We start from the raw sequence: 17749 nt of genomic DNA on the forward strand, positions 1-17749 counted from the left end.
ATTTATGAAAAAGAGTTTTGTGGCTCAAGACAGTGACAGTGGTGGCTAAAAGGATTAAATATCTGACAGGATATATAAAAGGAATAAATAATTACTTGACACTGGACATGTGAAATAGGTTAGATGTCCTGGTGACCCTTCTTGTTCAAAGTTGTGAAGATGGTAATTCTTTTTTTTTTTTTTTTGAGGAAGATTAGCCCTGAGCTAACTACTGCCAATCCTCCTCTTTTTGCTGAGGAAGCCTGGCGCTGAGCTAACATCCGTGCCCATCTTCCTCCACTTTATATGTGGGATGCCTGCCATGGCATGGCGTGCCAAGCGGTGCCATGTTTGTACCCGGGATCCGAACCCGCGAACTCCGGGCCGCCGAGAAGCAGAATATGCACACTTAACTGCTGTACCACTGGGCCGGCCCCGGTAATTATTTCTAAAGATCCAGTGTACAGCAGTATCCAATTGCTAAATTAAATTAAACATTTCTACAAAAAGGGCTTCTGGCAACTACTGCTTATTGCTCCTCTTTCTGATCTCTCCTTTGCTCACCATCTTTTGTGTTTTAATTAGAGAGGTTTTCCCTCACTTCAGTTTATAGGATGAGATCCAGGTCAGACTCTGTGCATGTGCTAATTGCTGTTTTTTTGTTTGTTTTTATTTTTTAAATCCTTTGTGATTTCTGGGAAGAAATGCTTGTCTTCAGATGGGAGGACGGGATTAGGCCAGGTTTTTCCATATGATTATATGTTCATGTCCAAAATTCTGTAAAGAGTCTAAAAAGATTGTTTGCTGAGTTTCAACTTTGTTCATATAAAAGGTCTTTCATGAGTAAAACTGTTAAATCACGTTGAGACACGCAGAGTCATGCGCTGTATCTCGATGTTTTGGTCAAGTGACGGACCGCTTATGGGATGGTGGTCCCATAAGATTAGTACTGTACATACAGCCTAGGTGTGCAGTGGGCTGTACCATCTAGATTTGTGTAAGGACACTCTGTGATGTTGGCACAAGGACAAAATCGTCTAATGACAGATTTCTCAGAACATATCTGCATTGCTAATCGATGCATGACTGTATTTAACAAATTACCTTATGTGAAAACAATGAAATACTATGATGTCTAGGTCCTGTGACTGTCATGTTTGCCATAATGTCTTCCTCGGAACCTGCCTGCATTTGCCTTGGCATTGCGCACAGCGTGCATTTGAAATAGGATATCTATAAATGCGGACCTTGTCGGCATGGTTTGGGGAGAATTATGGTAGCATTACGATAGGCTTAAGAAAAGCTCATTCTGGCCGTTGACTTTGTCCAGGTGATGGTGATTGCCTGCTTGCCCAGCAACCTCAGAGATGCTCCTAAAAGGCAGATGGTAAAGCAGTTAGCCCTAAGGTAGTGGCATAACCAGGAGCTGCTGTCACACCCCTCGCATTTTTGAAATGCCCTAAGCTAAGTGGTAGGGTGAATTTTTTCCAAACTTATTAGCAGGTTCTTTTTTCTGCCTCCTTTCACTTAGGAGACACTTTAAAAAGAATGAGTTTTAAGGTGAGAAAGTTGAAAAATTTTTATGTAGTCATGGTCTTTATTAAAACTGGCTTGACTGTTGAAATAGCAGATGGCTGTGATAAAATGGGAGCATGTCAACTGTAAGAAGAAACCTGTGCGGATTAAATCATAATTAAAAATACCTCTAATATCATTCACCAAAATGTTTTCCTTTGGATTGACTATGAATACTGTGTCCTCTTTTTATTCATCTTTTGACAAAACCAAAGAATAAAAAAAAATAGACACAGCGAAAATGACCCACGGTGGCTTTGAAATTTCTGTGTTCAGAGATTTTTAGGACATGGACTTTCCAAAGTCAAAGAATCTTGAAAATAAGACAGATACTTGTAGGAGCAAGGCTGATACGGGCTTTTTAAAAGCATTTTCTGTTCAGCGAGTTGTCAAAAAATGGATTACACTCATTAGGAATGACCAGTCCTCCTGTAACACACGGCATTTCAGAAGGATAGTGTCCACTGATGCCTTAACATGGCAAGGGCTTTACCTGCACCTCCTTCCCCCACTTCAAAAGAAAAAAGAACGGGTGTCTTCCCTCGCCCTGTGTCCCTTGCACTGTCGCCCAAACTAGGTGTACACGGCCTTTTCCTGAGACCCTGTGCACCGTCTCCAACTGGTCCCAGTGGTGAGCTCAGTGCCGCGTGTCCACGGGTGTTCAGCAGTTGTTCCGTGGTGGAGAATTGAGTCCCTGCCTGTTTCCAGCCTGGTGCCTCTCATGGCCTCTCGGGAAAGCTGCTCCAGGGATCTGTCAAAGAGACGAAGCCAGCCATGCCGCTGCCCTTCTGAAAATGCTTCGGTGGCTGTCAGCTACTTAAAGTTTAGCCTCTCAGACTTTTTTCCTTCTAAAATTGTTTTTGATATTATAAAATTAACATACTATGATCAGAAATTCAAACAACATTAAACATAGATGTAAAAATATATGTAATACGTGTATGTAAATACATTTATATATGTATGTAAAAAATATATGTAAAAAATATGTCCCTAACTCTCCTCAAAATATCCAGTTTGCTGGACCTTATATAATATCTTTCTACAGATTTGCAAACTACATATAGCTTTCCAGTTTTGTTTTCCACCAGTAGTGTTATGCTAAAATATTGTCCTCTCTTCTCGCCCTTATTGGCTTGGGTAAACTATTTAATATCATGGAAGTTAATCCTTTGTGTATATTGCAAATATTTTTTCCCAGTCTATGGTGTCTTTTTTCCAGATAGATGTTTGAAATTTGTATCTCGTCAGATATGTCAGTGTTTTGTGTTTTTTGTTTAGAAAAGAGTTCCCAGTAAGATTTTAAAGCCATTCTCTCATATCTGACAGCATTGGATTTTGCATTTTACTCAGTCATGCACTAAGTTTTTGTTTATAATGAAGTAGGCATCTGTCTTTTCAGCATACTTGTTTATATTGCAGAGGCTGTTATTTTTTTAAACAGTTTTATTGGGGTAAAATTGATATAGAAAAAACTGCACATTTGATGTATACAATTTGATGGGTTTGAGTGTGGGCATACACCCATGAAACCATCACCTCAATCAATTAATAGACATATCCATCACTTCCACAAGTTTGCTTGTGCCTCTTTGGTTTTTTGGTGAGGATGTTTAACGTGAGATCTACCCCATCAAGACATTTTTTTTTTATTAAGGTTATAAAAGTTAACATCCTTGTGAAATTACAGTTGTACATTATTATTAGTCATGTTGTAGCTACACCACTTCACCCCTAGTGCCCTCCCCCCACCCCCTTTTCCCCTGGCAATCACCGATCAGTTCTCTTTGTCCATATGTTAACTACCGCCTATGAGTGGAGTCCTACAGAGTTTGTCTTTCTCTGTCTGGCTTATTTCACTCAACACAATACTCTCAAGGTCTATCCATGTTGTTGTGAATGGGACGACTTTGTCCTTTTTTATGGCTGAGTAGTATTCCGTTGTATATATATACCACATCTTCTTTATCCAATCATCAGTTGCTGGGCACTTAGGTTGGTTCCATGACTTGGCTATTGTGAATAATGCTGCAATGAAGATAGGGGTGCATGGAACTTCTGGAATTGCTGATTTCAGGTTCTTAGGATAGATACCCAGTAGTGGGATGGCTGGGTCATAAGGTATTTCTATTCTTAACTTTTTGAGGAATCTCTGTACGTTTTCCATAGTGGCTGCACCAGTTTGCATTCCCACCAACAGTGTATGAGGGTTCCCTTTTCTCCACAGCCTCTCCAATATTTGTCACTCTTGGTTTTGGATATTTTTGCCATTCTAACATGTGTAAGGTGATATCTTAGTGTAGTTTTGGTTTGCATTTCCCTGATGATTAGTGATGATGAGCATCTTTTCATGTGTCTATTGGCCATCTGTATATCTTCTTTGGAGAAATGTCTGTTCATGTCCCTTGCCCATTTTGTAATTGGGTTATTTGATTTTTTATTGTTGAGTTGTGTGAGTTCTTTGTATATTATGGAGATTAACCCTTTGTCGGATAAATAACTTGTGAATATTTTTTCCCAATTAGTGGGCTGTTTTTTTGTTTCAATCCTGTTTTCCCTTGCCTTGAAGAAGCTCTTTAGCCTGATGAAGTCCCATTTGTTTATTCTTTCTATTGTTTCCCTCATGTGAGGGGTTACGGTGTCCGAAAAGATTCTTTTGAAGCTGATGTCAAAGAGTGTGCTGCCGATATTCTCTTCTAGAAGACTTATTGTTTCAGGCCTACTTTATTTATATTTTAAAGATTTTATTTTTTTCCTTTTTCTCCCCAAAGCCCCCCCAGTACATAGTTGTATATTCTTTGTTGTGGGTCCTTCTAGTTGTGGCATGTGGGACGCTGCCTCAGCGTGGTTTGATGAGCAGTGCCATGTCCGTGCCCAGGGTTCGAACCAACGAAACACTGGGCCGCCTGCAGCGGAGCGCACGAACTTAACCACTCGGCCACGGGGCCAGCCCCTGATTGCTGTAGTTTTAACATATGTTTTTGGAGTAACGTTTTTCCCACCTCAAGTCTTACTGACTTTTCCATGTACTTTTTTAGTTTAGATGTAAATCACATGCCATGAATCCACCTTTTCAAAGTTTACAGTTCCCTGGTGTTTAGTAACACAGTCATGTGTCGCTTAATGACAGAGAGACGTTCGGAGAAATGCATCATTAGGCGACTTTGTCATCGTGTGAACATCACAGAATGCACTTACACAAACCTAGATGGTATAGCCTGCATACCTAGGCTGGATGGTGCTCATCTTAGGCAACCACCATCCCATAAGTGGTCTGTCACTTAACCAAAATATCGTTATGCCCTGCATGACTGTAGTCACAAAGTTGTGCAACCATCACCTCTAATTCTAGGACATTTTCATTACCCCCAAAAGAAACCCATTAATAGTCACTCCCCATCGCTGCACTGCTCCCCCACCCACAACTGGCCCTAGGCAACCACTAATCTTCTTTCTGTCTCTAGATTTGCCTATTCTGGACATTTCCTACAGATGGAATCGTACAGTATGTGACCTTTTGTGTCTGGATTCTTTATTTGTGTATCCATTCGTCCACTGATGGACCTCTGGCTTGTTCTCAACTTTTGGCTATTTTAAGTAGCGCTACTGTGAACTTTGGTGTATAAGGATTTGTTTGAGTACCAGTTTTCAGTTCTTTTGGGTGTATACGTAGGGGTAGAATTGCTGGGGTATGTGATAATTCTTCATTTAACATTTTTTGTTTTATTTTTAGTTTTCATGTTTTATCTGGTTAAGTTTGTGAACTTACTATTAGGCCAAATTTTTATTAATTTAGTTGATTTAATTTATTGCTTAACTTGAAAGCCCCAGATAAGGTGTAGTTGCAAATAATGACAGATTTTTATCTCTTCCCTTTGAATATTTTAATCTTTTTTTGTAATATGATAGCTGAGACCTTTTACTCCTAGCTCCAGGATGGGAATGTTTTTAATATTTTGTTAGTGTGTATGCTATTTTCTATAAGTTTCTGGCAGATTCCTTTTGTTAAGGTAAAGTTTTCCTCTATCCCTAGTTTGCTAAGAATATTTTCTAGATCAGGAATAGGTGCTGAATATTATTATTTTCTTTTAAGAATTTATCGAGGGGCCGGCCCCATGGCCGAGTGGTTAAGTTCTTGCGCTCCCCTTCAGCAGCCCAGGGTTTCGCCGGTTCAGATCCTGGGTGCGGACATTGCCCCGCTCATCAGGCCATGTTGAGGTGGCATCCCACATGCCACAACTGGAAGGACCCACAACTAAAATATACAACTATGTACTCGGGAAGTTTGGGGAAGAAAAAGCAGAAATAAAAAAAAAAGAAGATTGGCAACAGTTGTTAGCTCAGGTGCCAATCTTTAAAAAAAACAGAATTTATTGAGATAGCGCATCTTTCTTGTAAACCATCAGTGTTTCTGGAGCATTGGACTTGTACCAGTATTTGCGTGGGTTGATTCTTGGTTGCTTCAGTAGATGTTTCTTCCCATCCAGACTGTTGGTCACACATAAACAAAACTGTTTTGTGTCTAATCAGTCTGAAAACCAATCTGAGAACCTGTGTTCTGGAAAATCTGTAGCGCCAAGTTCAGGGATGGTATAGAACTGTACGTGTTAGAATATTGTCCAGCATGTTTATTTTCTTCAGTCCTCATACTCTCTTCATTTTTTCCTGTAAGCTAACCAATTTAAAATCTTGTTATTCTGAGTCAAGAAACACCCTCCTTTACATGTTTATAAATATCCTCCATAATTGGTTTTGCTTGTCCTCCCACCTCATTCCTGATAAACAAAGCTACTGAATGCTTTGAATTTCCAGTGAAGTGGCAAATTATCTCTGTTCCTACGGTGCTCATCACCATAGTAACAGGAGCCAACTCATTCTTGAGGCGGGGCAGGATGCTGGTCCATTGCTTTTCAGAAGGATGTGAGACAATCCAAATACCATTCTGCAGATTAGACAGCAGGCCCGCTCAAGGTGTGTCTAAACAGCCTCAGCGTTCAGGAGATGCAGCTGAGAGTATGTGGCGTAGTCAAATCCCCTGAACTGAGGTTCAGTCACATTACAAACACTCCAAAACTAATCCACAGGGGCTTTACTTTCCGCCTGAGGACAGTCGAGAATCTTCCAGTTAAGGCTCATTAGTGCTCCCTCCCCCTCCCCAGGAACTTAATTAGAATCCTGGGGCTGGGTACAGAATGTGCCCTGAGAGCTAGAGAACTGCTGCCTGGAGGCCCTGGAAAGGGCTGACGGAGATTTGTGCAAAATGTCTTTAAAAAGCAATTTATTTCCAAAATTCAGGTGTATTTTGAGTTCTTTCTCTATTATAGTATCCCATACTTAAACCTTAGAAATGTTTAAAATTCCATGAAATAACATTTGTTGCAAGAATGAATGGTTAAGTAGGCTTCTCTCTTTAAAGTGAGTGTACTATTCAACTTGGAGATAAGATGACTCAGAAAATTAGAAAGAGCTGGCTACTAATGGATGTGATCAGACGTCTTTAGAAGGAACATAATCTAGTAAATGAGCAGCTAGAGAGGTTTAGAACAGTCAAGGGAATTAGTTCAAACTCAGAAGATTATGGACACCTGGGAAGTGAAAATCCATTTAGTTACATCAGCTGAAGAAAGTATGTAATAAACTGAAGTTGATTAGGTCTTGAGGAGGAGCTTAAGTACAAGCATTTCAAGCGGGTGCTTGTGCTTGTTCTGCCTTTAGGGCGGTGGATGAGGAGGCTGAGTCTGTGCACTGAGTGAGTACTTGGGTTCTAAACTTAAGGGGGTGTAATTAGCTGTCCGTCAAAAACTGTACATCAAGATTCTTCATAGCTTGGTTGAATTCTTTCTTAGATGATTCTTCCTTAAATTATTCTTTTTTCATGTGTAACCCAAACCTACTGGTTTCATTATTACACTAGGAGAGGGGACAATATGAAGGGAGGACTCAGGCATTCCAATTTCTGAAACTGGAATTTTGATCCCCATTATGACTTAATTGACACACCAGTTTATATTATGAGCTAGCCTTGGGAGCCTCATCAACTGAGTGCAGTGATAAAAGTGGGTTTCTGGTCCTGCATCAGTGTGTGAAGCCTTGGCTAGGTGTCATCTCATGATTCCTCTATGTTTCTCAGGGTTTGTAATTCCAATGGGAAGGAGGGCATGTTCAGGAAACCAAAAAATATCATGTGGAGTTTTTTGAGCATGAAATAACAGGATTGGATGATCTTAAAAGATGTTTAACCAAGTTTTATGTTTCTTGATACTTTTGACTCACTCTTTCTAAAGGTTTAATTTTCTATTCAACGTTATTTTGGAGAATCACTGAATTTTGTTTCTTGGACTGGTGGGAATATGGGTAGAAATGTGGTGATGGGATAGAATTAAAATACCTGTGTGGCTTTCTTTTAAAAAGGGCATTTTGGAATTAAAGTCTTTTTTTAAGAACATCAAGAAAATTTCACAATAATTTGATTTTTCAGATAAAATTTAAGTATTTTAAGGAGATTTCCTCTTAGCCTCTTGAGCTTTTCCATTTTCCTGGTTCCATGCTAGGAAGAATGTTAATTTTAGAGCCGTTTTTCTTCATGGCTAGCCTTTGTTTTCGTGGTAAGTTCTGTCAGAGATAATTTTTTCCTGTTTGATTTGCCTGTTTTTTGTCCCTGTAACTACTGGTGTTCTTCCCTCCCCTCTCCGTCTTCCTGGATGGGAGCCTGGAAAAGGCATTCATCTGTAGTTTTGATTTGTGTGTTTCCTGTAATCATGCAAGAAATCTAGAGCTGAGTGGCATCAGACAGCCATGATGTCATTTTTCTCTTTCCATCCAAATTTAGTTTTAATATTGAAAACTTAGGAAATATTGTACACTTACGCTAACGGTGAGTGACTATTGATTAACTTGATTCCCGGGAGTTCTTTCTTTCCCTGTATTGTCTCAACCTCTCAGTTTTTGTCTGTCTCTGTAAATGTTCCTCTAAAATTTGTTTCAGATCTATTTAGAGTATTTCAGGAATGGTTTGAGCACACACCAGGATTAGATTCAGTTCAAAAAAGACCTTGCTCTTGTGCCATTTTGCTTCTGTGTGTTATCCTGATGTTCTCCTCCCATTTCTGGGTTCATATATAAATGGGCACTCATTATTTCTAGTAGATTTTATTTAAAAGTTTTTAGGGGGCAGGCCCGGTGGCATAGTGGTTAAAGTTCCATGTGCTCCTCTTTGGCAGCCTGGGTTCACTGGATCAGATTCCAGGCACGGATCTACACCACTCATCAGGTCACACTGTGGCGGCATCCCACATGACATAGAGGAGGACTGACACAGATGTTAGCTCAGCAACAATCTTCCTCAAACAGAAAGAGGAAGATTGGCAACAGGAGTTAACTCAGGGCCACTCTTCCTCACCAAAAAAATGTTTCATCATATGGTTGACTGTGAAATAGCTGTCTGAAACCTTATGTCTAAATGCATCGTTTGTGTATGACACACTCCCTGCTTCCCTTTCTCTCCATAGAGACCTCTTAGGTACCATATGCTTTTTTAGCCTGTCTCCCAACTAGAGCAGAAGTTTGAGGACAGGAAGTTTTGTACTTTGTTCACTGCTGTATCCTCAGTCTCTGGAAGAGTGCCTGGTACATAGTAGATGCTCAGTGGTGAGTGAATGAAAGATCTAATTGATAGTTTAGCTCCCAGTGTGAGATTTGAATAGAAGCAGAAATGATTGCTTAGGTGTTCAAATTAGAGATGGAAATTGTTTTATTCTTGTGATATGCAATGGAAGCAAATTCACCAAGGTTAAGGATTGGTGAAAACTCCCCTGGTTAAGGTGCCTGATCTCTTTCGGCCCCGTGTAATGATTGCAGTTTGAGTGCAGCACTCCTGTTACAGATCTGGATGAGTGGGGCCTAGAGAGCTCCACCTTCTTAGACTGTTACTCACGTCTCTGGTATACGCTTCTATTGTCAGTATAAGAATAGTTTTTCCTATGCTGCTGTCATCCTCTCCTACACTGATTAATTTCTGGTCTGGAGCAGTATTTTGTAAACTTGAGTATCATGAATCCCAGCCAAAGGAAGAAATTTACTGAAGCCCTTCAATATAGAGAGAATGTTAAAATTTTTGTTACATTATAATGTAGTTAAATATGTGTAAACAAAACTAGTAAACCCTGTATGCTTCTAGATCTTATGCAACTATAAAGAGAAAATACGTAATGTATACAATACTCGGTATTTTGATATTAGTTTGAATCAAGTTTGAAAAACTAAATAGACACATGCGCTATAAATGCTGACGTTCACTCAGCAGACTCATGTTTTAAAGCCACTGTGATAACTCACCCTCTCCGCTTTTCTCTGTCTGAATCGCTGCTGAAACTTTTGTTCACACCTTGTTTGGCTTTTGTTTTGCCTTCATTAACTCAGGGTTTCAAGCACATTGGAGCATATCTGGAGGTGTTAGGTAATTATTTTCCAAGTGAATTCAGGAATGGAAGAGCATCCTATTTGATTATCCTTGGATGTTGAGTATTTTTCTCACCTATACATTCCACTCCTAGTAGAAGTAAGAATTACAGTAGGTGTTACTTGAAGGCACTGTTACGTGAAACCCTGAATGGACTGACTGAAAGGGCCTCCTTGCGTGTGCACCTAGGTCTCACGCTGTCAGCGCTCTGTGAGAGCCCAGGGGCTGCAGGCGAGCTTCAGGTTTGTCTCTAGGTAACGTTGAGTTCTCTGCTGATCACTGTCGAAGGCTTTTTGGATACAAAGCTGTTTCTCCAGTTGCCTTCTACTTTGCTTTCTAAAACTGGGAGGGAAGTGTTTAATACAATAGGGGCCTACGTCTCAGTTCCTGCAGTAAGACATTGTAGAGTGTTTTCATGGAGAGAACGTGGTGTGTCCCTCTGTTTATGTTTTATAACTTAAAATGTGGTGTGTTTTGAATTTTTCGTGTATCAGAAAATGTTGACCTTTGAAGGAATGGCTACATCACTACTGTGATCTTGAGCATGTTTCACTTTGAGTTTTTATTGCCTTTTTGGCACAATGATTGCAGACTTTGGGGTACAGAAACATTGAGGGATATGAGGTTTGTGGTGACCTGAGGACCACAAGGGGAATAGGATAGGCATGCAGAGATTGGGGAGAAAGAAGGAGCAGCTGGTACAAAGGCCCCAAGATGCAAATGAGCTGAGGAACAGAAAGAAGGCCAAATGAAACATTTGTGAAAGTGCTTTGTAGATAGAAAGCATTCCTTACAGCTCAGGTGCTGTTATGTTTAGGAAAGATGTTTGTTATCTTTTTCCAGTGAGCTGTGGTTTGTTAGCTACAGGGCCACCTTGCCTAGGGAGTAGGATCCTGCTTTGAGGATGGAAAGGAAGCGTTGAACCCACACGTCATAAATTCCAGTAGTTTGTGAATTATGATTAGTTACTTTATTTGTACTAATAGTATTTTTCTGAAAGATTTGCAGTAGGAAAGAGGAATGGGCTTAGTTGTAGAAATTTTGGGTGAGAGCGCTCTATATCGTTTCTACCTCCTACCACGGTTGGCTTTTTTGTCTGACCTGTAGAGTTTCACCATCTATTAAGCCAGCTCTGAAATCTGATCTTGGGTATCAGATTCTCCTTCGTGGTTTGGTTTGTTAATAATTTGAAGTACCTAAGAGTTCTGGGTATGAACTCTGCATACTTTATAATTAATTTAGAACCAGGGAAGTTAGAATTTTCTGTTAAAGTAATAAAGCATTGTGGCTTTAAAAATATATATATAAAACTGTTATACAGAAATAACTAAAACATGATAATAGGACATAGTTTATGTTTTTATGGCCCTTAAAGATGGAAATATTTTTAAACTCCATGTTCTCTTCCTTTCTAGTTGGGTGTAGAGGAGCCTGTTTGTCAGAAATTTTGTTAGTGCTGATGTTGGTTTGGCTTTTTTTTAAATCCATGTAAACATGACCCTAGACAGCTGTGTTTAATATAGTAAAGAATCCTGGGGAGACTGTACAGTGTTTCTTTTTGGGATTTAGTGTCTGTGTGTTTTAGTATTTAAAGGATGTGGTTTGGGGCTTTCAGAATGAGAGGGAGGTTGCCTAACTCATAGCTGAAAGCCTGCAGATCCAGACTGTTCTGTCCTGGAGGTAATTAGCAACGGGAAAGTATGAAAGCTGTTTTTACTCTAGTTAAACTGACAGTATTAAGTTAAATAATTTTATTGCGGAAGCGTGTGTTTGCACATGGTTGGTGAGTAGAATTTTCTTGAAAATCTGATATTGCATAGGAATGTTTTAGGCAACTAGAGCGCTGGGAAAAAAGCTGCTACTCAAGCCAAACTACTTTCTGCTTTGCAGAAAAGTAACACAGATTAAAAGTGCCCATGGCCTGGAGCGCGTCCTCTGTGCCTCCACCTCATCCACCTCCCCTCTGTGAGAGAGCAGGGCGCTAGATCAGGAACCATGGGTGGAGGTGCTTGCCTGCATCGACTTCCTGGGCTGCCCAAGTATTGATTAGTCAGACACTCACAATGTCCCACTTAAGAGATTCTTGCTGATTGGCTGGTTTCTTTCAAGTCCTTAGGTTGGACATGGACTCGCTCTAACGAATACTTGCCAGGCACGAGGGAGGCATTTTGCTGCGTGTTCTGTGTGCGATACAGAAAGGAGTGAGGGGATGCATACTGTTCAGGAGTTTACAGTGTAGGAGGGGAGATGAAGACAGGGTAGACCGCGGTACGTGTCTCAAGGGAAGCCCAGCTCTGGGAATTCAGAGGCATATGGTAAGCCGTTCCGTAATATCGATGGTTGGGGTGGGGCAGTGGATGAGGCCTGGGCAGGGAGGGGCCCATTTGTGTAAGCAGTTTCAGTTCTGATGGGTAAAGAACGATAAAGATGTTAACAGGTAGGGAAGAAAGGTCAAATGGCCACTATGAAGATGCAGGGAAAAACAGAAGGAGGGACTAAGGCAGGAGCTATTAATCAGACGCCCAGAGTTCTATAGAAAATTGTTTACGTGTACTCTGGCATTTTTCTGGGGCAGAGAACTCTGAAACCTTTTCTGAGACTCTGAAAAGGGTCCAGGGTCCAAAAAAGATTGAGAACCGCTGTGCTAAGTTATCAACCTTTGATGACTGAGAGGGTGTTGAGGCTTGGTAGAGAAATAAGGAAGTCATGTGGTAGAACAGACTTGTCCTTGTGGGAGGTGGGGTGGGAGTTAGGGAACTGAGCTTAAGAAATGGTCCCCGGAGGGCGACGATTGCCCTGTCACACTGGGTTTCCCACCCAGCCTGTTAGGTGGATCCGCTAGTAGGCTGTGTGACAGTGAAGTGGAGGTGTTCTAGTCAAAGGGGTCTCTCAGCATTATTATCTCCTGCTTTATTTGGAGGCCAGATTGATAAAGATGTAGGAGACTAGGATGCTATTCTAGAATCCTTCCTGCCCTTAAGTAGCTGATGGTATGGAATGCTTTCCTTTTGGCTTTTTCTTCAGCTTGGATCTGTGCATGTTCAGTTATCTTTGGGTCTTTGGTAATTTCCTGGGCAAAGGGAAACATTTCTATTAAAATGAACTTGAAGTGACTTTAGTCTGTGACTTATTTTTCCTTTTAAAGAATGGAGAACCCCTTTGATTTTGAGGGTTTAGAAAATATAATAAATACACTGTAGTTGTAATTAGGAACCTCTGTACAGCTGATTTGGTGGCTCTACTGTTAACTGTTATATAAATAAGTGTGTGTATACACACACGGCTTCATTTAAAATCCTATAAAGTACATTTTTAAAAAGCGACCCATCACTTAGAATTCTAAGATGAACTGGTGCTTGTATAATCAGTCATTTAAAATATTCATTACACTTTAAATGGTCAGTTTTCACCTTTGTGAAATGGGCATAATAATAATAATTGTATGTATCTCAGAGTTGTCCTGGAGATGAAATTAGTTCATATACATACATAATCAAGCTCTTTAGAATCATGTATAATTTAAGTGCTCAATAAATACCAATGGCTACATTATTATTAATATTAATAGTTTAGGGGCCGGCCCAGTGGTGCAGCAGTTAAGTTCACACGTTCTGCTTCTTGGCGGCCCGGGGTTCCCCGGTTCGGATCCTGGGTGTGGACATGGCACCACTTGGCAAAAGCCATGCTGTGGTAGGCATCCCACATATAAAGTGGAGGAAGATGGGCATAGATGTTAGCTCAGGGCGAGTCTTCCTCAGCAAAAAGAGGAGGATTGGCAGTAGTTAGCTCAGGGCTAATCTTCCTCAAAAAATTAATATTTTAATATTAATACTGTCATTTCCCTCTTTCCCATGGGTGCATGTGGGGAGTGACTGTTGTTATAAAAGGATTTACAATTAGATCTCTTTAAATAGCAAAATTTCCTATGCATTTATTTAAACGTTTAATTTATATTTAAAGTTATAAAAGTTAAGTGCACTTAAGGCAGATTCAGGTATTAGACTGCTCATTTAGGTTACAGAATGAGGAATTGAAAGCCATTTCTGTTTAATTAAGAAATGGATTGATTGGCCTTGACTGCTGTTGTCTTTCAGTTCTTTTTTGTTTGACTGCCTGTGTGCTTGTCTCCATTTCCATTTTATCCTTTTTGTTGCTTTCTAATTTACTTCCTGTTCAGTTTTCAGTAATGGGTGTGGAGTAGGGCTGGTGCCCAGTGTCTGAACCAGGAAGAAGTGGTGCATAGGTCGTTGTGGGGCCAGGTGGAGAGGGAATTCCGGTGAGGCCCACAGAGCTGCCTTCCCCGGGAGCCGCTGGAGCCCAGTTGCCTCCCCCCACATCAGCGTGCACGTGGCTCCGCAACGTGTGCATAATGGATGTGTCGAGGCTCACTCATCCATTGTTTTCCAAATGCTTCCATTGGTTTGTTGTTCCTTTTTAAAGACCAGTAATTATGTACAAAAATATAGAAATAGTAGAATGTTAAACCCCCACTTAGCCATTACTCAGTTCAACAATTGATTGTCTCATGGCCAATGTTGTTTGATCTAGACTCCTAGCCATTTCTTCTTTCCCTATTGTTTTGAAGAAAATCTGACATCATATCATTTAATCTAAAAAGACTTTGGGATGAATATCTAAGAGATGAGAACTTAAAAAGACATATATACATACACATATATATTAATTTTTACGGTGTGTCTATTTGACTCAGGACCCACATATTTAGTTGGTTAGTTTCTGAAGTCTTAGTATATAGGCTCCCCCATCTCTCTGTCTTTCTCTCTAACTTGGAGTCTGCTTGAAGAAACCAGCCTTATTTTGTTCTGTAGTTTCCCTGCAATCTAGAGTCTTCTGTTTTGTATCCCTCGGGTGTTTAACCTATTTCTCTGTCTCCTTTGTTTCCTGTAAATTGGTAGCTGGCTGTAAAGGATTGACCAGATTAGAATAGATTTTGTGTGTGTGTGTGTGTGTGTTTCCCCGATCAGGAGCTTATTATATCTGGTCGTGTTTTTCAATTTTGTGATGTTAGCAGCTACTGATGATCAATGCCTAGATCCATTAACTCAGTAAAAGTTGGAACGTATTGATATCTATTTCTATCACTCCTTCCATTTATTTGGAATCAAAACCTATCAGGAAATTTTTCTTTAAGGCATTTAATAGCTTTATGTGTATTTTATTTTGAATCAGTATTGTCTCTCTGACTTTGTAGCAGTGATTAAAGTATAGTACATGATTTGGTATTGAGATGTGCAAACTACTGTAGGGTAGCTGATCACGCAGAATGACTTCACACCCACAGAGTTCATCTAGTCAGGAAGTTGTCTTGCAGGGCTCACTGCTGGTTGTTTCCCAGCTAGAAATACTTATTGGGGATAAATATGCATTCGAATTAATGTGTACTTCCCTACTTGTGGAATATAAATTGCTATTTTAAAGTCTTACTTGCTTATTTAAGTTATTTTTTAAATGAGCTTATTTTTCTAAAAATCATTTCTAGGCTTCACTTGGAACTGGGAACAATAAAGTCTAAAATATATCTGCTTTGGGGCTGGCCTGGTGGCGCAGCGGTTAGGTTTGCATGTTCCGCTTTGGGCGCCCGGAGTTCGCCGGTTTAGATCCTGGGTGCAGACATGGCACCGCTTGTCAAGCCATGCTGTGGCAGGCGTCCCACATATAAAGTAGAGGAAGATGGGCATGGATGTTAGCTCAGGGCCAGGCTTCCTCAGCAAAAAGAGGAGAACTGGCAGCAGTTAGCTCAGGGCCAGTCTTCCTCAAAAAAAAAAAAAAAAAAAAAATCTATATATCTGCTTAGGGGTCGGCCTATGGCCGAGTGGTTAAATTCTTGGGCTCTGCTTCGGCGGCCCAGGGTTTCGCTGGTTCAGATCCTGGGTGTGGACAAGGCAACGCTCGTCAGGCCACGGTGAGGCAGCGTCCCACATGCCACAACTAGAAGGACCCACCACTAAATATTCAACTACGTATCGGGGGGCTTTCAGGAGAAAAAGGAAAAATTAAAGTCTTTAAAATCTATCTGCTCAGTACAGTTAGCTCTGGTGTTACTTATTGAAGACTTCGGTTTCGAAATTGTGTAGTTTTTAAACAAAATTGTAGCAGGGAGGCTTGGAAGAGAAGTGATTTTGTTCGGTTTTCTAGTTTACAGCAAGTGCCATTTCATAATTGGTACATTTTACATTTGAGTACTATCCAAAGGGATCTGAGGCCCACATGGTGTCTTTGAGGACCTTCCAATTGGTCCTCTAATAAACAGTTATAATATGACAATATTTTTGTTTGTTTCTGGAAGGAATTTGTTTAGGAAGAAAAGTCTCCTCATTGGTGTTTCCTGTAAAGCGAGCAGCTGAAGCTGGGGGCCTAGAAAGTGGTCTAAGGCCCAGTGGCCTGACCAGCTCAGCGCCGCCTGTAAGAAGAAACGGGCGGGGTTCATGGGAGATTTTCCTCGGTAAATCTGAAAGTGACCAGACAGTTAACTTCTTTCCCCTCCTACACTCATTGCCGTTCTCCTTTCCTCTCTTCAGATCTTGGTCAAGGTCAACGCTCTGGAGGTGAGCAGACTCGCTTCCTACTCAAAGCTATTGAGTGTGGTTGAATTTATTGTTCAGATATGTCTGCAATGGAATAAACCTGATTTTCACTTCTCTTTCGAGGATTTTGTTTCTGCTTTCCAGATGAACTTGGACTTTTGTGTAAATGGACATAGAAGAGAAATTAAAATAATAGATCAGGAGATTTAAGTTTTTTAGCAGTTTGTCAGATGCTTCTTCAAGTTGGTTTTATGTAACTCTTTAGAAAATAAGGTATAGTAAATCTCTTTAAGGAGTAACAGATTCTTTTCTGGGCCTTCATCTAATACCTCATTGGGTCCAGCCCAGCTGCAGCGATCCAGAGGGGGTGCTTTTACAGCAGAGATGGATGTTACGTCGCATCCCGTTTTCCAGGTTCTAGTGTCGCATCTAAAATATGTCATTCGTTCCAATTCAGCAAACATTTTTGCAAGTGAGGCTGCAGAGCAACAGTGGAAAACCAGGCAAACAAGGGTCCCTGTTCTGGAGAGCTTCCATCTTAGTGCAGTTATCCAGAGTTCCCTCAGTAGAGTAGTAGAATCCTGTGTAAGTTTCTTTTTTGCCCCATCGTCGGAACGGATCCAGACCTGCTTTTTGAGGAGTCAGGGAGCACCTATGCCTGGAGAGAGTAGAATACAAGCCAGCTTTAAAAATTCCACAACGTAACATTATCTCTGCTGGCTATGAGTTTGGTAGGTAGAAAATAATGGGTCTTCTTTCAGTTAACAAGAAACCTGCTAGTGATTCCTACCTATTGTTTTCTCTTTTTTATTCTGGGATTTTGTGCCGAATTGCAATAGGTTTTCTTAGATCTTCTGAAATAATATTTCTTCCCTCTTCTGTCCTTTCCTCACCTTTAGTGTTGGCTAGTAGGATTAAAATCTATTCTGATATTATTTGGTTAATCATTTAGCTACTTCCCAAAGGACTGGAAGTAGCTAATGTAAACATGGTTACTGCAAAATCCTATATTTTTCAAGATAATCTCAACTTCAAGTATTTCGTTCTGTTTTTGGACAGACTTAATTTTTAATTTAGATAATCAGTGGACCTTTAGGTGAGTGCTGTTGAACCTGAGTCCACGTACCCTGATGCCTTAGGGAGGTGGCGTGTGTCTCCTGAGCCGATGGTGCCACACTTTGTAGCCACCTGC

At 40.5% G+C, this 17749-nt stretch overlaps 1 protein-coding gene across 9 annotated transcripts in view; it reads left to right on the forward strand.

Moving 5' to 3' along the window:
- Window positions 1–17749, forward strand: part of FBXO34 (F-box protein 34) — a 75607-nt gene that overhangs the window by 41033 nt on the left and 16825 nt on the right. Inside the window, exon 1 of one of the 9 annotated variants that reach the window (XM_070593996.1) lies at window positions 7593–7685. The exons of the other annotated variants lie outside the window; for them this stretch is intronic. Within the exon in view, the coding sequence (XP_070450097.1) occupies window positions 7663–7685 (23 nt within the window). The 5' untranslated portion in view covers window positions 7593–7662. Of the gene's footprint in view, window positions 1–7592; window positions 7686–17749 lie in introns of those variants that run through there. 9 annotated transcript variants of the gene reach the window in all.

Source organism: Equus przewalskii, chromosome 25 (assembly GCF_037783145.1).
Source record: "Equus przewalskii isolate Varuska chromosome 25, EquPr2, whole genome shotgun sequence".
Lineage (NCBI taxonomy): Eukaryota > Metazoa > Chordata > Mammalia > Perissodactyla > Equidae > Equus > Equus przewalskii.